The 20,495-nt window shown below is 39.5% G+C and overlaps 1 protein-coding gene across 1 annotated transcript in view; it reads left to right on the top strand.

Annotated features, from left to right (window-relative positions):
- Positions 1 to 20,495, top strand: part of PKHD1 (PKHD1 ciliary IPT domain containing fibrocystin/polyductin) — a 467,099-nt gene that overhangs the window by 71,381 nt on the left and 375,223 nt on the right. Inside the window, exon 34 of the mRNA XM_008958657.5 lies at positions 2,928 to 3,078. Coding sequence (XP_008956905.4) covers positions 2,928 to 3,078 — 151 coding nt within the window. The remainder of the gene's footprint in view (positions 1 to 2,927; positions 3,079 to 20,495) is intronic.

The following is a 20,495-nucleotide window of genomic DNA, read 5'->3' as shown; positions in this document are numbered from 1 at the left end:
ATGGAAAAAAGTGTGAGCTGAAGCTGGTAAACAAAAAGTCCAAGCTAACAGAAAGGGGTTTAATTCTCTTCAGAGCAAGAATAACATGCTTAGTGAAAACAGTGTGTTTCTAACAGGCAGAGAGAGGGCAGAGTGACTCAGCCCATTTTACTTGTACCTCTGCCAGCGAAGAGTCAGGAAAGGGCATAAGAAGGTTTATGAGGCAAGTGGAAGCCCAAGGCCAAGAAAGGATGTAGAAGGAAGTTGGTCACTACTTTCCTTGAGTTCAAGTCTGTAGTCTCAGATCATTCATAAACTGGGTACAAAAAACTCACTCTTATGATTGAGGACCTATTGCTGGCAATGAACCATGAGAAGGGGTCACATAACAGAGGTGATGGGCAGATATTCTATGAACCTAAAAAAAAGAGGAGGAATTCTGGAAATTTAGACAACTAAGCTTGGTGTTATCCCTGACAAAATTCTAGAATGAACTATTCATCAGATAGTTTGTGAGCCTTCAGAAATGAAAGTAGCCATCTGGAAACCGATTTACGAAGAATGTGATGGTGTGGGAAACCAACTTCATTTCCTTTCTGATAGGTTTATAAGTGACTTATGATATAAACATAGAGGGAGACCTTCACAAACTATTCCAACCACTTCTCCACCCCCAGTAACAAAAAAAGGTTCTAGGTGCAAAGCCCAAAGTGGCCTGATGCAAGCCTCAAGTTGCTCTGAAGTGAGGTGTTTTAAAAGTCTGTGTGAATTTTGCATTTGATTCCATCACATTTCTATATTGATCTAAATATTATATTGCATTTTAATTTAAAAGTTAAATTACTTTGCTTTTCCTTTCTGAATCTTGGAATACGACTGATGCTGCAGGAGCAAAGGATGGACTTATCCTGTGACTTTGTCTGCCCTGTGGACGAAGGATCAGCGAATGGATTTACAGCTAGATAGCAGGCTACAGATTAAAAACAAATTTGAGCAATAGGTCTAAACCAGTGAGAGAAATGTAACAATAATAAATGTAAATTTCCACATTTACATTTTTAACAATAATGCTACTAAAACTACTACCTCCAACAGCTATAATGCGAGCTGCCTTTATTGGATTCGTATTGTGTGCCAGGTTCCATGCTAATCTATTTCTATGCTTCATTTTTCTCAGTTTCTTCAACACCTCCACAAAATAGGTACTTGATTATTGGCAACTCCATTTTATAAATGCGGAAACCAAAGCTTAGTGAAGTAATGTCTTCAATGTCATGTAGATGGTAACCATCTGCCCCGGGATTCAGATCCAGCTGATCTGCTTCTGAGCCTAAGCTTTACATGCCAGTGCTCCTCAGAAAATCATTTGAACAAACACACCATGGTGAAATCCTCAGAAAGCTGCAGCTCTGAGACTTTGAATTGACCACTCTCTAAGTATAAGCATGGTGGCCTTCAAAATGAACACAGTATCAGGTACTGTGAGAAGGAGGCTCAGATAAAGGCGGACCGGAGTCCCAGTGGTCAGCCCAAACAATCTGCCTTCAGATATGGGTGGCATGATGTTAACATATTGACAATCTACATTATTAGGTCTAAAGGACTGTGGGTTTGGAAGTCATGTCTTAGGTAGATACAGAGTGGAGAACAATTTAGCATGAAGAAGAGAAGATTAAGTGGTGAGATGTACTAGTTATCCTGCTCATTATTTCTAGCAAATTGTGGAATAAAACATTTTGACATTGATTTGAAAAAAGATGGTAGGGTTTGACATGGTGTACAGTTTCTCAAGTGGTGACCTTTTTGCCCTTCTCTCCACCCTTCCTGGTCTTCCCATGGGATCTGCCATCTTCCTGGCTGATGTTCAATCAGCATTTCAAAACTTGAGAGCACTGCTCTGGGAAACAGGACCATCTGGTTTTGACCTCGGAGCTACCATAGTACTGTGTTTGACTTTCTGAGAATCTCTTGATCTCTTTGGGTTACACTTTTTACACCTCTTCCTAATTTATAGGCTGAAATGAGATCATACATGTGAAATTGTTGACAAATATGAAACATCATGCATTATTATTACTGATAATTTTTGAGTTAGTTGCAAAAATGCCTACAGCCAGGATGATTCTTGAATAAATATCACACCTGTTGAGGACGACACCCTTCACTATCCATGTCCTCACCTTCTCTAGATGGCATATTTTTAGACTTTCTGTAATGCTACACTGCTGTTTTTTATTTTAAATCCAGTCTGGCTTCTCCCCTTAAAGCAAGAGGACTTTTGAAGTGAGTGGCTGGTAGTATAACTGGCACATATATCGAATCTCCTTAGTCTGGGCTGTTAAGTAAGTTTAATTAATTTACTAAGTTAATGTTCCACTGCTAGCAACAGAGCCTCATTGCCATCAGCTGGGGAGAGGGAATTGCAAGCCTAAATGAGCTCATTTTTTCACAGTTGGAATTAGGGACCAGTTAGCCAGTTGTGTGGGTTTTCCAATTTCTCCATCTGCCCTAGGGGGATTCAGGCAATTACTCTCCCAACACTAAGTATGAGTAAGAGCAGGAAGAGGGAAGGGGAAAAGAAAAAAAATAAAAAAAAAAACTCTCCCCGACGTTTGTTACCCTTTTTGGAACTGGAAGTATTGTCCCTGCATTTCTTGTTAAGCTGGGCTAGGAGTAGCTTTTGCTAATGTTTTTAATAGATTCGGAAAAGAGAAAGGCCTCAGTGAAAGATATTTACCATGTGCATTTTCATTGCAGGGTGTGCAGATAAAAGGAAAAACAAATAAACAATAAAAGAATGGAAACAAAATTACAGAAATTTGCAAAATTTGACAAATGGTGGCCCGTAGTTGCCACAAGCTAATGGCTTGCAATGATTAATAAGAGTAAAAATAATTGCATTTCATTAAGATTGATGACACCCCATTTAACCTCCCCTCTCGTTTCAGCCCTAAAGTGGAAAGAGATGAAGTTCTCATCTATAATAGCTCCTGTAACATTACCATGGAAACTGAGGCAGAGATGGAGTGTGAGACGCCCAATCAGCCAATTACCGTCAAGATTACTGAGATACGGAAACGCTGGGGCCAGAACACTCAGGTATAATCAAATCTTTTTTACAGACTGATTCAAACAGCTCAAATTAAATTTGTAATATTGTGTACATTAAAAAAACAATTTAGTCCAAATGGCAGCGATATATAATATTAAATGCGCTCAAACTTTGAGAAGCTGGTCTAATGCACAATATCTGAATTCATAGTTAACTCTGGTTAATCATATATTTTCTCAAAAATAAATGAGTGTTGCCCGGGCTCTTTCAAAGCAAATTCTGAGCAGATAATCTCCTTGGCATTTTGTCCTGATTTCTGTATGCATGTTTGAAAGGGGCTCTCTGTGGTTTATTTCTTCACAAAATAAATGGCCTACGATTTAGCCAGATCCTACTGGAAGGCTTCCAAATCACTCAGCCGTCCTTAGCTTGGTGGGACAGCAATGTCTGCAGGTCCATTCGGTTCATCTCTGTGCCGTGGGGGAGCAGAGTGGAAACTTCAGCTTCTGAGGGGATTACGTGGACATCAGAAACGAAAAGGACCTCAGGGTCATTCGGTCTAGCCTCTCTGCCTCAATTCACCCATTTTGAAATTGTCTAAACCACTCCCTCCAAGTGGCTCTTCTAAAAGCATGTTTGTAAGTCTCCAGAGAGGAATTCCACAGCCTTCCCCGGGAATTTGTGAGAATTGCAATCAGAGGCTCAGGGCTCTTTGGAAATGGATCAGATAATCTTTTACAGCTCCCCAGGCTTCTCACGGCACAAAGATAAAAAATAATATTTATTGAGCACCTACTCCCTTAGGTGCCTTTCTCTTTATGAAAGCAGTTCTCAGATTTTTCTCTTTTTGTCTCTTTTATTTGGAACAAACATTTATTGAGTGCCTATTATGTGGCACTCGCCGTACCAGATTCTCTTGTGAATGCTGCTTCAGTCAAACTGTCCTAATCCAAAAGTCAGCTTCCTGGCTTCAAAATGTGTGTTCTTCTATAACTTTTGTACTGGTGCTGAAAATGTATGCGATGGCAAACAACATTTTTTTTCTGTCCTTCCTAAACTGTTCCGTGCCTACCTTTCCATGCTCCTGGGTCCTCAACCGTCCACTCTGTGGCCTCTGCAGGCTTCTCCCTCACCTTGACCTTCCCTTCAGGTGATAGCCCGGGGCTGTCACTTCTCACTTCATCATGTCCCCCACAAACACCTCTTCCTTTCAATTTACTGCCAATTTTAATTCTCTCCAGAGCCGCTGACCCCCAGTGGCACTTCCACTTTATTCTGCGCCTGTTTCTCAGCAGTCAGCTGTCAGTGACATTTCAAAAGTGTATTGTAGTGCGCTGAGACTGCTGTGTGACACTGGGTGATCTTTAAGCCTCTCTGGGCCTCAGTTTCTGCTGGGTGTGTAATAACCTGGTGTTGTTGGGATGCTTAGATGAGCAAATGCTTGTGAAAGAGAGGGAGAGGCAGGCTGACCTAGTGTTTAAGTGCATGGACTTTGGAGCTAGACTGCCTGGGTTTGAATACATCACTTGCTTCTTGGGGGACTTTAGGCAAGTTCTTTAAACCCTCTGTTCTTCAGTTTTCTCATCTGTAAAGTAGGGTCAGTAATAGTTCCCACTTCATAGGGTTGGTGTGAGCCACTGAGAGCTGCATCTCACACATGGTAAATGTCCAATGTTAGCCATTATTGGCAGTGCTAGTTCACTAGTCATAGTGCTAGAAAATGATATGAATTTATTTTTCTATAGTGCTTGCTGCTTTGACCAGATCATTTCACTTCTTAGATTTATTTAATTTCCCATCATCTCAAAGTCTAATTTTGATTTTTTTTCGGCTTAAATGCCTCACTCATTTAAAAATCCTTATGTGACATACATTTGAGTTCCAACCATGTTCAAGGTTCTCTACCGTGTTCTGAAGGAGATTTAAAAAATATATGGAAAGAGACCCCACTTTTAAGAGATATTTGGGAAGTGAGGCCTTATGTGGAAGTAGTTAAGTTTCAAAAAAGGGTACATAGAGTCAATTCATCACAGCTGGGTGGAATGTTGGATGCCATACAGACCAGCCAGTTCATTTCAGAGATGAGTTAACTGAGATTCATAATGAGGGGTGGTTGATAAAGGTCACACAGGTAGTTATCTGGCCTCATAACCCATGTGGCTATAGTCATTGTGGGGGAAGTAAGCCATTTAATCTTCAGGAACTAGGAATGTGTCTAGTGCCAGTGTGTAGGGAACTCCAGTCCTGAGGGGGTAAAGAGGAGATGGGTACCATCATTGTAGGTTTCAGATGTGATGTGTTACACTCAAGTGTTAGTGATAATGTCATAGTTTCGAACAGTCTATTGGGAGCAGGGCCCTATCAAGTAGCCAGAAGCACACGAGGGAACAATGGCAGGGATTTATGGCAAACTCAGTCTGAACTTACGGCTGCGTTTAGCTCCAATGGGACCCTAAAGAATAGAACAAGAGTCTCAGGCACACGTCCTGTCGCATCGACTGGATCAATATGGTGGAAGTTAGGAAATAACTATGGCTGGCACACAGTGGCCTGGAGTCCAGAAAAACAACATTCTGTATAATGGGAAAATTGTTAATTCTAGATTCTACTCTCGTTAGGGTGGTTTGGTTTGATTTAGGAACTGGATATAATGAAGTCTATAGGTGGAGGGCTTATAACTAAGTGACTATGTAATTTATCACCCAAACCAGGATGCTTTTGAGAGTGCAAGGTTCACAATGAATGATTATGCTGGGATAGTATGTCACCCTTGTTGGGGTGTGTGATTACCCTACCTGGGCTTGGGAACAGAACAACTTGTCATACATATGTGATACATGGTTACCCTACCCATGTTGGGATGTACAATTTCCCTACCTTGGCCTGGGAAAAACATGCCACCAGTATTATGATGCATGGTTATCTGGGCGTGGGGAAGACCAGCACCAACAAGTGCTTAATCAGGACTACAATCAAGGTCCCTGTTCCAAATTCAAGAATTCCTTGTGTGGGAACCTTGGAACACTAGAAAAGGAAACATTTCTACACTGCTGGTGGGAATGTAAACTAGTACAATCACTATGGATAACAGTGTGGAGATTCCTTAAAGAACTAAAAGTAGACTACCATTTGATCCAGCAATCCCATTACTGGGTATCTAGCCAGAGAAAAAGAAGTTATTATACAAAAAAGATACTTGCACATGCATGTTTATAGCAGCACAATTCGCAATTGTAAAAACATGAAACCAGCCCAAATGCCCATCAGGAAACGAGTCAGTAAAGAAATTACGGTATGTATATATAATGGAATACTACTCAGCTATAAAAAGGAACAAATTAATGGCATTTGTAGCAACCTGGATGGAACTGGAGACGATTATTCTAAGTGAAGTAACTCAGGAATGGTAAACCAAATATCGTATGTTCTTACTCATAAGTGGGAGCTAAGCTATGAAGATGCAAAGGCATAAGAATGATACAATGGACTTTGGGGACCCAGGGGAAAGGGTGGGAGGTGAGTGAGGGATAAAATACTACAAATTGGGTTCAGTGTATACTGCTCCGGTGATGGATGCACCAAAATCTCACAAATCACCACTAAAGAACTTACTCATGTAACCAAATGCCATCTGTTCCCCCAAAACCTACGGAAATAAAAAATTAAAAAAATATATTTTTCAGCCGGGTGTGGTGGCTCATGCCTGTAATCCCAGCACTTTGGGAGGCCAAGGTGGGTGGATCACCTGAGGTCAGGAGTTCGAGACCAGCCTGGCCAACATGGTGAAACCCCATCTCTACTAAAAATACAAAAATGAGCCGAGCATGGTGGCGGGTACCTGTAGTCCCAGCTACTTGGGAGGCTGAGACAGGGGAATTGCTTGAACCCTGGAGGTGGATGTTGCAGCAAGCCAGGATTTTGCAAATGTGCTCCAGCCTGGGTGACAGAGCAAGACTCCATCTCAAAACAAACAAACAAACAAACAACAACAACAACAAAAAACAAACCAAAAAATCAGCCCAGCGTGGTGGTACCTGTAATCCCAGCAACTTGGGAGGCTGAGGCAGGAGAATTGCTTGAACCCAGGAGGTGGAGGTTGCAGTAAGCTAAGATTGCACCATTGCACTCCAGCCTGGGTGACAAGAGCAAAACTCCGTCTAAAATATATATATATATATATATATATATATATATATATATATATATATATATAATTTTTTAGTGACCTAGATGGGAGGGCGTGAGGCAGTGTGGGAAGATTGATAAGATCAGTACTTACTTTGTTAAAGAATATCAAGTGGCTCAACAACTTAATTTGAGGTCCTGATGTGTTTGTAAGCTAAACGTTTCTTTCCATTGCTTCCTCCCATTGAGGGGTACAGCCAAGTGAGCAAAAAGCCACTCCCACATGCTTTAGGGCCGCAGGACTGCCTACTAGATTCTAAGAAAAATGGCAAATTGTCCTCTTATCACAAGATAACTGGTTAATATGTTTTTCATAGGTTGGCAATAAAAGTTTAAACCAAAACAAATTAAAAAAAAAAGTTACGTAGGTTTTCCTACCAAAGGACTTTTGCGATCCTTCAATACATGAATACATAATGTGGATTTCTAGGGAGTGCTGTGGTGTGGACTGTTACCTAAACTTTGCCTGTGGAACTCTTTATTCCCAGAATTTCTCTTGGGGCTGGCATCTGTCCTGCTGCCTTCACTCTGGGAAGTGTTGTGTATGCCATGCTCTTCCCCTCTCACAGAGTAGGGGCTCCGAGTTGGGAAAGGTCATCTTCAGGTGGGGCAGCCAACTAAGCTCTATTAACGCCAGTGGCATTTGTGCTATGCTATGAAGGACAGGGTTTAGGTATTCAGCATGCAGAGGAAAGGCATTTCTGGTGGGGGAACCAGCATGCGCAAGGCAGCAAGGCTAGAACCACAGGAATAGCAAGGAGCATGGTGTGTGTGAAGGGGAATGGTGAGTTGTAGGTTTGGAAAGGTGGGCTAGGATTGGATTGTGATCTAGAGTTAAGCATTTGGTCCTTTGATTCAGCAGGTGACAAGTAATCCCCAAGGAGTCAGTGCTTGATCAAAGGTGAGCTATAGTCACATTAATCTGGCAGTGAGGTATGGATGAACTGATTGGTAAACCGACGAGAGGTAGAAGCATCTCAGCTAGGTGAGAGATAACTGGGGCAGGGAAATGGCAGAGGGAATGGAGAGGCAACACACTCAATAGTCAATACTTGATAACTTGTGTTGGACAAAGTGTTCAAATTTGTGGGAGACTAAATGTGGTAGGTAAGAAAAATTGTGTGCTGGCTTTTCAAAAAGACCTTTTTAAAAATTTCATTGCTATATATCTGTGCTCATGACTTCCAGGTTGGAATCTCTGATCCAGAATTCTCTCCTGAACTTTGTTTTTTATTGTATTTGCTTATTTTTTTTGAGACAGGATCTTGCTCTTGTCACCTAGGCTCTAGTGCAATGGCATGATCATGGCTCACTGCAGCCTCGAACTCCTGGGCTCAAATAATTCCCCTGCCTCATCCTCTGCAGTAACTGGGACCACAGGTGTGTGTCACCACACCCAAATAATTTTAAATTTTTTTGTGGAGGCGAGGGTCTTGCTATGTTCCACAGGTTGATCTTGAATTCCTGGCCTCAAGCAATCCTCCCACCTTGGCCTACCAAAGCGCTGGGATTATAGACCTGAGCCACCATGCCCGACCTCTTCTGAATGTTAGATTCCTGTACCTCACTGTCTACTGCTATTGTCACTTCGATATCAAAACGACACCTCGAGTTTAGCAGGTTCTAAATTGAACAACTGATCTCCACTACTTCCTCTCCCATAGTCCTGAACTGAGTTGGTGGCAGCTCTGTCCTTTTGGTGCTCAGGACATGGAGGCCTCCTTGACCTTCCAAAACCCACATCAGATTCATTAGGAAATTCTGTTGGCTCTATCTTTCATTTGACCACCTTGCAGCAATTCTACTGCTACTGTCATCATCGGCATCATCTCTTACTGTTTATTGCAAGGCCTCTCAGCCCTCCTCTCTGCTTCTACCCCTGCCTCTGTTTGGTCTATTCTATTTAATAATAGAGCCATAATGATCCTTTCAAAATATGTCAGCTAATTTCCCTCTTCTCCTCAAAGAGGGGCTCCCAGAGTCTCTCACAGTAACTGTGTAAGAATCCAGTCCTTATACTGACCTCAAGGGCCATTCCCTGCACCCCTCACCTCCCACCCCAACGCCCTCTCTGGCTTCATCTCTCACTTCTCTCACCTTCACCTGCTCTGTTCTGGGCATATTGGCTTCTTGCTATTCCTGCAACACACCAGGCATGCTCCTACACCGAAGCCTTTGCATTTGCTGTTTCCTCTGCTTAGAATTCTTTCCCCCCTTCTTTTTCAAGTACAATCTCCTACTTGAACTTTTTGCTGAAATGTTACTTCTTCTATGAAGTCTTGCCACCCTATTGAAAATGGCAACTCTTTGCCACTGACCCCGTATATCATGCTTTAACAGAGTTCTTATCACCTGCTAACATACTACTTAAGATACTAATTTATTATGTTTGTTGTTTGGTGTCTGACTTTTCTTGCTAGAGTATGATCTCCAAGAAGGCAGAAAGATTTGCCCACTCTGTTCCCTGGTATGTCCCAAGAGCCTGAACCAACTATACTAACAAATAGAAATACATGCAGAAATACAAATACAGAAAGTTTAAAAAGTCTTCCCATATGCCACTTCTTCAATATTAGCTCCTGAAAGTTTCATCTGAAAGGAAAGAAACATGTACACATACATGTACATGGACCCATTTGTACACAAAGATGTTATTGTGTTATTTATATTGTTTTTCAACTTGTATGTTTAAAAAATATAGTAGCACACTATAACATGGGCTCCTTGAAAAGAGGGGCTTTCTTTTGTCGCTGCTATTTTCCCAAGACTTAGAACTAGGTCTAGTACATAGCATAGTACAATAAAGTTTTTATAGGTTTCAATTAAAATTATTGAATGCATAAAAGGATTTATAAAAATACAACATGGTTATCATTTTAGTTTAGCACATGTAACATTTTCTTTTCCTTCAAAAGACATTGATTAGACCTACTAGGTATCACACACTGTGATTCAGTGAAACAAGAGAAAAGGTATTAGAAAACGAAGAAGAAAATCCTAAAGAGTGCTGGAAAACACAACAGGGTGCCCCAAGACAATAAGAGGTTTTGAGGGATTTCTGAAGCACAAATAGCAATTTGGGTTAGATGGGTAGAGAACCCACAGTAGAATAAATGCAACCCAAAGCAAGTTTAGAGGAAATTAGAATATAGCTACACTTTTCAGTGGAGCTCTGGGAGAAATTCCACAAGTAGGAGGGGACAGACATCAGGGAAATTAATAAGAACTGCTAGGTAGACATTTCCCTTCCATCTCTCTTTCCCTTTCTTTTTCTCTGTCCCTGTGTATATGCTTGGATCTGTGGCTCTCAAGAGGAAGTGTTAAGAATGGCTTATAAAACAAAGAGGGAATATTTGGGGACAGGAGATTGGTCCAGTCCATTGTGGATGTTAGGGCTGATGTTAATCAAAGAGAAGCCTGGACTTCCATGACAGACTCGGAGAAAGGAAGAAAGGAAGAAGAAAGAAGCTTCTCTTCATTTCTGCCTCCAAAAAAAAAAATTCCTCTACTTTTATTTTGCTCATCCAGATATCTTACCCAGAAATTTCAGCTGTGGTGAGTTGAAGAGGTTTCTTTGAACATCTAATCTGCCTTGTCAGAGGAAAAGAAAGTCTGAAATAATGCTACTAAAGTTTTCTGGGAAATGATTTTGAACTTAGAATTCTATACCCAGTAAAATACTATTTGGAATAAGAACTAAATAAAGAAATATAAGCTATACAATATTTAGGAAGTTTCTCTCCTTTGTGCACTCTCTAAAAAGTAATGCACTCTGGTGAACTGTAAATGAATCCAAGAAAAAGGATGATATGGGATTCAAGAAAGGGATGAATAAAGAACTTGGAAAACAGCAACAACAAAGTAAACATTGTTGATAATGTCGCTGTGAAGCTTAATATAGTTGTTAAGAATAGATCCTTAACCAGACAGAAACAGGAGCCTCCTGTTTCAAGTAGGTATAATGAAAGATCAAGAAACAGAGGCATAATCTCCTTCTTTGATAAAATGAAAAGCCATTTGTAACACAAACCTCATTATATGAAGATGAAACATAAATGGGAGAATGGCAAATGACTTAACAGAGTGAAGGAAAGTCAAAATTAATTGCCTGAAAAGGGAAATTTAGATAAAAAGAAGACAACTTGCCCCATAGTACTCCAGAAAACTTTGGATTTAGAGAAATTTAGGTACCAGAAAATGAGCATGAGGCAGGATGCTAAAATGAGGGGGTGGTTTAATGTCTATATAAAGTAGCTCTATCCCCAGGATACTGTTCCTCACTGACCAAGTCAGAAATCTATTTCTACCCCACATTCCAGGAAGCAGATGCATAATTTCTGGGCAAATTAAAGTGAGGAATTAATGAGGTTCTTGATTAGGCATGGGGGAGAGTAGGGATGGGAAATGCAGCTGAAATCTGGAGGATGAATTAAAGGTCTGCTTTCTCTTTAAAGAGAAGTCAGCCCATCCATTCCCCACTAAATTCTTTCTTCTGCTGAACTCCAGAATCCTGACAAACCAAATTTGACTCCTCACAGGAAGAGGACTACATGATACTTCTCTGGAGAGATGAAACCAAAGTAAAGGCCCGTAGCTTCTGGCATTTGGAAGCTCATGAAGTCCCACTTACACTGATTACCTACTTAGATTTTATTGCATTGCTATTAAACATAAATGGAAAGACTTCTGGTTTTGGCCATGAGAGGGCAATGAGTCTCAGCCTTGTCCTTCTGTCATATGCCACCATATAAAGATAAAAACTAGTCAAAATATATTTCAGGCATTGGATAATATACAGCACAAGGCTGTGATCCTTGAGCGAATGGAAACACACAAGGAATGTGGCTTTCTGTCTGAGATTGAGTTCAGGGAAACCCAAAAAACTCTTTTTGGGTTCCATTTCTCTGTGCTCTCAGTTTCCAATCAGAGATTAGAGTTTAGGGCTGCTAATATTGGTGGAATTTGCAGGGAAGGATACCAGAGAGGAGGGAGCTGTGCAAAAAAGGAACTCTAGAAGTCTGCAGGGGTCCCTTGAGTCTTTTGCCAAATAGTTAACCAATCATATAGTGAGTATATTTCTGTGAGGTCTAGCAGGCTATAGCTACTGGGAGGCTTGAAGTGAACATAACCTCTAAGGTACTGGGAGTACTTTGGAACAGCACAGTACTAGAAGATTTCAAATGCTGACTGATTAGAGTGGAGAAACCCCACTCAACACCAGGGCATTGAATTGAGACCTCAGAAAGGCCACATTTTAGGAATAAAATATTCTAGCTCTGGAGTAAAGCTACTCTAGACCCACTGAATGGATCCTGAAAACAGGGCTTAACAAAATTAAACTGTTATTTCAGTAAATTAATTGCCTGCTAGAGCAAAGCTCAACACCCTTTAAAGGAAGGAAGATAAAAAAATCTCCACCTTCAAGAACATGGCATCCACAATGTCCAGCATACAATCAAGAACCTGAGGAAAAAAGCAAAATATGCAATCAACTGAAACAGACCTATGGATGATAGAGATGTTGAAACTTACTAGATACGGACTTTAAAACAACTGTTATAAGCATATTAAAGGTTTTAAAGGAAAACAAAGATGCAACAAGAGAAGTTATAGGAAATTCCAGCAGGAAAATGAAAACTATTTCAAAAATTAATAAAAATTATAGAATCGAAAGAAATAATATCTGTACTGAAAATTTCACTAGATAATATTAGATTGGGCCTTGCAGAAGACAAGATCAGTGAACTTGTAGACAAAACAATCAAAGCTATCCAAACTGAAGAACAGAAAGAAAATGGAAAAAATGGATAGATAGTAATCTCTGAGTCAATATAAAGCAGTCTAATATTTGTGTCATTGGAGTAGCAGAAGGAAAAGAGAGGTAGAAGGGATAGAAAATAAAATAAATCTAAATAAATAAATAATGCAAAGATTTTCCAGATTTTGTGAAAACTACAAATTCACCGATCTAAGAAGCTTAATGAATCCAAAGCAGAAGAAACATAAAGAGAACCATTATTGGAGTTCTCAATAATGTTAATATGTCAATTATTCCAAATTAACATTTAAGGCAATGCAATTTCAATAGAACATCTCAATAGGTTTTTTTGGTAGAAATTTCCAGTCTGATTAAAAAATTATGGAAATGCAATAATCTAAAATAGCCAAAACTATCTTGAAAAGGAACAAAATTGGAGGACTTACAGTCTGATTTTAAATCTTACTATAAAGCTATGGTAATCAGTTGAAGTTCTAGGCAAGATCTTATATGAAAGAAAGGTTCTCCTGATAACAGTATGTTTGAAAATTCTTGTGGTAGTGTCATAGAATCCAGGTGAAGGAAGAGTTTGAAGGAATGTGTGTTGAGACTAATCAAAACGTACCGCAATAAAGAGGTCCTTAGTGACATTTGAGGCCACAGGACAATATTGGTGGGGAGAAAAACCAGATTTTGGGGGGTTAAGGAGTATATGAGTATCAAGGAAATGCAGGCAACTGGTATAGATCACAAGTAGGAAGGGAAAGGGGAGATGCAGATAAATATTGTGGTTGAGTAGCACCTTCCTCATGTTCACAGCTCACTATCATTAGTACTAGAGATCATTTTCTTAAGTTAAAGGTACTTTGATGAAAGCTGTGGTCTTTAAGTGTGTTACTTGATTTGACAAGACCAAGACTCCACAGGTTTCTCATCTCGTCTGTTTTTCTAGTGACTACAAAATAGCTCTCAGACAACCCTAATGTTTAAGTCATCATAATTTTTTCCAAAATATTTATATTTTAAAATTCATTTAGACTCTTCAATGCATATCTCCCTTAGGAAGATTCTCCTTTTCTTAAAGTTGAAGAATTTTTTTCTCTTGGGAAGTTCCATAGTTCTTAATTATACTTGTTTTAAGAAATTTATCTCTTCTACATTTAAATTACATGTATTTATTTAAATATTTAAACTCCCAAATAGACATTACACTCTCTGAGAGTGAGCTTCATATTGGATTCCTCTTTGATGAATGGATGGATGAAGGCATATATGTCTGTACTGGATTACTGTTTAAAAGGCAAACCACACTGCTTATTTTTATCCCCACTTTTTGTTTAAGGAGATTCTTCTAGGAAATTCATGCAATCCAGCTATGTGACAAATTTAATATTTTCTTTATAATATACATAGCTATTTAGAGGCTAATTTGAAAATACTTTTTATTCCCTAATTAATTTTGTTTCTCCTACTACAGAAATCAAAAAACAATTTTGCCCCTTTTGTCTTCCCTCCCCTTCCCTCCTTGCCTTCTCCTTCTCTCCCTTCTTTCTTTTTTTCCTTTTAGACCCACTTAGTGTGCATCTTCAGGGTTGTGTGCCTGCAGAGAGAGGTGCTGCAGAAAGCAGGGTTGAGCTAGTTATTAGATTAGGGAAAAGGGGTATAGAAACTCAACCATTGACCCCTGACCTGGCTGTCCTGGAGGAAACTTACTGAGTCCCTTGTGCCTGTATTTTCTCCGTGAAACGGGGCTCCAAATGTATGAGAATTACCTACTTCAGGGGGAGGAGAAGCTGGAAAGGCAGACAGTTTCACATCTGAAAGGGCTTTGCCTTCTTAGGGTAATTAGTCAGAATAGGATGCACAGTGAACAGGACTCCTGGGGCCTCTCTTCTAATTCCAGCAATGTCCCTGTCTGACTACAACTGTTTAACAACTCACTTAACCTTTCAATTGATTGGTACTAGCTGACTTCCAGCTTTTGGAGGGAGGAAAACAGTACCTATAAACGTATAATAGTGGGAGAAACCTAAAAGTTCAACAATGGCATTATGATATAGTAGTTGTGAGCTTGGACTCTAAAATAAAACTGGATTTGAGGCTGATCCTTCTACTTACTTGTTATATAACTTTGGGCAAATTTTCTTAACTTCACTGAGGCTGTTAATTCCTACCTTGTAGGGTTGTAAGAATTAATTAATGCATGTAGTGCACTTAACACAGTGTCTCATTCATAGACAGCCCTCAAAATGTGCCAGGGATTATCATTTTTGGTTAAATACATAATGAGACTACAAATTATGAAAGATAATCAGTCTGCGAGTACTCTGTAAATTGTTATGCCAAGTTAAAGTGTCACAATTTATATAATTGTTTATGGTGGTGTTGTCATAATCAGAACTTGCCGTGTGAAAGAGGCTTTGTCAATTATTTGAACTTAAGACTTTGCATACCTCTGTTTCTTGCTGTTTTTTTCTTTTTTTAAAAAAGAAGGAGGCTGGGCGTGGTGGCTCACACCTGTAATCCCAGCACTTTGGGAGGCCAAGGCGGGCAGATCACGAGATCAGGAGATCGAGACCATCCTGGCTAACACGGTGAAACCCCGTCTCTACTAAAAATACAAAAAAAATTAGCCGGGTGTGATGGTGGGCGCCTGTAGTCCCAGCTACCCAGGAGGCTGAGGTAGGAGAATGACGTGAACCCGGGAGGCGGGGCTTGCAGTGAGCTGAGATTGCACCACTGTACTCCAGCCTGGGTGACAAAGTGAGACTCCATCTCAAAAAAAAAAAAAAGGAAGGAATTCTTGCCTTTTCCCCTGTCTTTCTCTCAAGAGTATGATGAAAGATTTGAAAGAAAATCTAGTTCTTAAGTTTGTACAATCTTCTTGCCCTAGGACATTATTACCAATGATTTTAGGTAATATGTTGTTACTGCTATTAATGTATTATTATTATTAATCAATGTAAACATTACAATGCATTTTTATTTTATAGAAATGGAATGGCAGGTCTGCTATATCTAATAATATGAAATAAACTGTTACCTTTAACTATTCAGCAATGACACAGTTATATTTCATGCCAAAAGTATTTAGAATCATATGAATGGGTTTCTGTATTCAATGTTAAAATAATTCAACTTTGAATTTCCCATTAAATATGATATTATAAAAATGATTTAGGTACAGTCCCCTGGTGTGTTTGAAACTGTACACTCTGCAAACACATAAATAAAAATATATCTAATTGGAAAAAAAGAGGGAATTCAGGAAATTAGCCTGAATGCAGCTTAAACTCATCTGAACAAGTTAATTGTGCCTCTCTTGTTTCTCAGGGACTCTTTGTATCAAATGAGTTTATGGTATTAGCCTGCTCCTCTCATATCAAGGTATGTTATCAGTAAATGAGGCTGTGGTTTTGATGAGTGTTTGTCATATTTTGGCTCCCAACAGTCCTTATTTTTCTTTACAATGTGTTTAAATTTATTATAATATCACTGAGTAACTATTACATCACCATATAGGAGTTTGAATTATCTCAGCTACACTACTCTTAACTTTTATCTTAAAATAACAGTTTCTGTGCTCAGTGGAAAACCGTGAGCTTTATTAGCCCTGTGAAAATGTCCCTATTAATGACAGACAGAAGGTAGTACTATTGGAACGTGACATGATTATTTATTTCCTTCTAAAGTACAACTTCATAAATTGAAATTATTTTTTTCTAAATAAATACTGTGTGGAATTTTCTCAGTGAAACCATATGTCATGGGATTATTTTGTTTTTGACTATAGGAGTATAATGCTTACATTTTTTTTCTCAGCCTTTCCAAATATGAAACTTTAGCTATCCTGCAGAGAGGCCTGCTTGCTATGAAATTGCTATAGATGGTACAATGGCCTCACATGAGGATTCTTTGGATTCTACAGGGGAGGTGAGGCTTGGTAATTGAAGAACCAGAAGTGTTCAAATTAGTTTACTTGCTGACTCATTGGGTGACTGGATAACTCAGTTTTGTAATCTCAAGTCGCTATTTCTCGACCAGCGACATGGAAAGATTTTATGGAAGTCCTTGGTAACAGAATGTGAAAACTGTGATATGTCAATATGTTATTTTATCAGTATATTTAATTCTTCATGTGCGAGAAAAGCTTGCTTTTCCACAGGTCCATTTCTTGAATGCATAGTATTAAACTATCATCTCCCTGAAGCCTGATGAAGAATTAAGGGCACCCAGCTATGAGTAGGTTCCTTTCCCAGGTATGAAGGGTCTCAGATAGTAGTTGAATGGGTTTCAGTGGTATATGTGGTGTGGTGTGGTAGTGGTGGTGGTTGTGGTATGTGTTGTGTATTTGTGTTGAGTAAGGAGTAATATGAATTTCATCAGTGTTTGGATATGTGGTTCTATACTAGACATGTTAAACAATTTTTATTTTGCTGAAAGTTCTAAGATCTTATCAGTTTTGAGTCTAATATACATAGCATTTCTATTTGCAAAAACAAATAATCATCTCAGCCTTGAGATACAAAAGGCAATTCAGTCAATTTGGAGAACTTGGGTTTTCTCCTCAGGGTTGTCCTCTTTTTAATTCTCGTTGATTCAGCCATAAATCTTCGCCTCCAAAGACCTTGCTTTTATTCCCACAGCACTGAAGTCTGCTCTTACTTTAGAGAGCCACAGTAACTGCTCCTAACATGCACATCTTTATTAGGAAATGTAGGGAACCTTGACCAGATAGCTGCAGAGCAGCTGGAGCCTGGAAGGTGAAGAAATTTGGGTAAAGATGAATGGGATATTCAGATATTAAAAGTGTTATGGAAACGGACTTCATCAAATTGAAAATCAGCTCAGAAAAACAAACAAACAAACAAAAAACAAAACTCCTGTGTCTCAGGGAGTTAGAGGAGAAAAGAAGGGGAACCAGAAGGGAGAGGCAGGAGCATTGGGAGGAATGAAGAATATTGAACTGGTTTTAGGTAAAGGCTGTTACTTGGAGATAGAAATGACCTTAATGGTATTACTGTATGTATAAGTGGATGTTAACTTGCATTAACTCTATAAAATGGTAGTTTCAGGCATAGGCTTTTTCCACTTTCTGTTCTTTTTCCACTGGTGCATTCCAGCTTTGAGCTAATCTCCTCGGGCAGGTCAAATAAGGGTGTGTAGGCACAACTCCTCTAAGAGCTTATTTTAGTTACTGTCTTCTTGAATTGCTTTGCTGGTAGGAGGGTTAGGCAACACCTCTTCTAGTCCCCTGGCTGTCCTTGGCTGGAGTTAGCTGATGGTAGGCTAGTGGCAGGGTTGTGGATACCCCAACAATGCCACAAAGTCCCTTTCTGGTTGTATCTGTCCATGGAGCCAACATAAATGTAAATCAGCAGAAGAGTGTGCAGATGAGAAGATATTGTCCATAAAATACACACCAATGGATCATTTCAGCTACACCAGAAGAAAGGAAATGTGTTTTTTTCTAGAGGAGAAAAGAGAAAAGTAGCCATTTAATGAGGGAATAAACTACCCGGAAGGGTATATATATTAAAAAAAGGGGAAAAACCAAACAAAATAAACAATAAAACAAACAAATAAACAAACAACAGGAAAGGCGTGCCTTGATTCTATAGGTTTTACAAAGAAACCTCTAGCTCCTTTCTAGAATATGATAATTACTAAACTAGTTTTCTCAGGTTCTCCCTTTGATGGGAGATGCAGAATAACTTGGAATATTTTGAAGAGTTTCCTTACTTCCAGTTAAGTGCTAGTAACCTCCTCAAATTAATGGACACTTAGTTGATTTTTTAGACTCCTTTTCTCCTTTACCTAAGAGAATTTACAGCAGCTTTGCAGTTATTCCCTCTGTGACAGTGATCTCCAATATCCAGTTCTTTATTTTGAGGTCAAGGAAGCACTTCCCTTCCCCAGCCTTTTGAAGTTTGATAGGGCCATAGGACTTGTGTAGAATGTGGGTAGAAGCACTGAATTTCTGGAGCTCAAATCTCTAGCCTTTTTTTTTTTTTTCTGTATTGACTAAATAGCCCAGAGTGTGGGCTGAACATACGTCCTCAACGTATGGGGGACAGTTGTTCTGTCCAAGAGATTTGCCAACATCTGTAGCGGATGTTGTGTGAACAAGACACAAGCTTTTGTTGTATTGTTCCACTGAAAACTTGGGATTATTTATCGCCATGTGCAATCTAGCCAGACTTAACTGATGACACCATTTTTAACAAATGGCTCTGCAGCCTTGTGGCAGACCCACTCTATTCCACATGGTGTCTTTAATTAGTTTTTCTGTGAGTCTACAGGGAATCAGAACCGGGTTTACATTCTTGATGGCAAGTATGACAAGTTAAGCTATGAGATGGAACCATTAGGCAGAAACGACTGATGGGACTTAGTGAGGAAAGGTGGCTGGACATTTGATATCATTCAGCCTCTTTTCATCCTCTGGACTCCCACTCTCCTCCCATGTCATCGGTGATGTGTTTCCACCCTCATCTGCAGTCCTGATGCCCTGAAGATCCTCTGTGGGATTTTCTAGTACTGAGAAATTAATCACTTTCTTTGTAATGTTGTTGCAAACAGTGGAAGTTTCTGGGGAGACATGACTATTCTTGGCATTTCTGCCTGTGCTAAGTCTCTATTTATTTCCTTCTAAGAAACACACTGGAATATTGTGCATCAAGAAACTTTCCTCAAATAAAGAATATATTTTACATCCATTTCCATAGCTCTCTATAATCTGTTTATAGATAGCTTCCAAACTTATGCTCTTTCATTTTTTTCTCTTTAAATTTTACTTAAAAAAATTTGTTATGAAGACTTAAATCACAAGGGAAAAATGACTCAAATCATTTGATAAAGAGACTATATTGGCTCACAGAACCGATGATAAAGATGTTATACTGGCTCACAGCACAGGAAAACTAAGGAGTCATAGGAATGGCTTGATCCAGCAGCTCAGGGCTCACTAATGAGATGGCTCTTTCCATGTCTCTTCCCTGCCTTGCAGAGTGTCAGATTCAACCTAAGGTTGCTTTCTCTGTGGCCACAATATGGTTGTCAGTAGCTTCTAGGCCTACGTGCTTTCCTATTCATATCACATGGGAATGAAAGGGTCTTTCATGAGCACAGTTCAGGAGAAGGAAATTTCTTCCCCAGAACCCCCCAACAAATATGTCTTCATGACTCATTGATCCAGCTTGAGTTAATTGGGCAAAATTCCCTCTGCTCAGGGTAATGGGCTTTGTTGATTGGTTTTGGCCAATGAGTGATCACTGTGCACTTATAGAATAGAGCTAATCCCATCCCAAATACCTGGGTAAAAATATGGTAGCAGTGATGCCTGGAAGGTAAGTCTTGAAGCTGTTGATAAGTGGAAAGCTGGAGAATGGACATAGCCGTCAGCAAACACTTGACCTCAATGACCTTGCTTTTCTCTTTATAGCTACTCTAAGGCCACTTCCTCTGATGCTCCTCACTTCTCCTTTTGCTAACTTAAGGCCTTGCTGTTGCATGAGATTT

Source organism: Pan paniscus, chromosome 5 (assembly GCF_029289425.2).
Source record: "Pan paniscus chromosome 5, NHGRI_mPanPan1-v2.0_pri, whole genome shotgun sequence".
NCBI lineage: Eukaryota > Metazoa > Chordata > Mammalia > Primates > Hominidae > Pan > Pan paniscus.
Note: the sequence above shows the minus strand (reverse complement) of the source record. Positions and strands in the feature narration are given on the sequence as shown.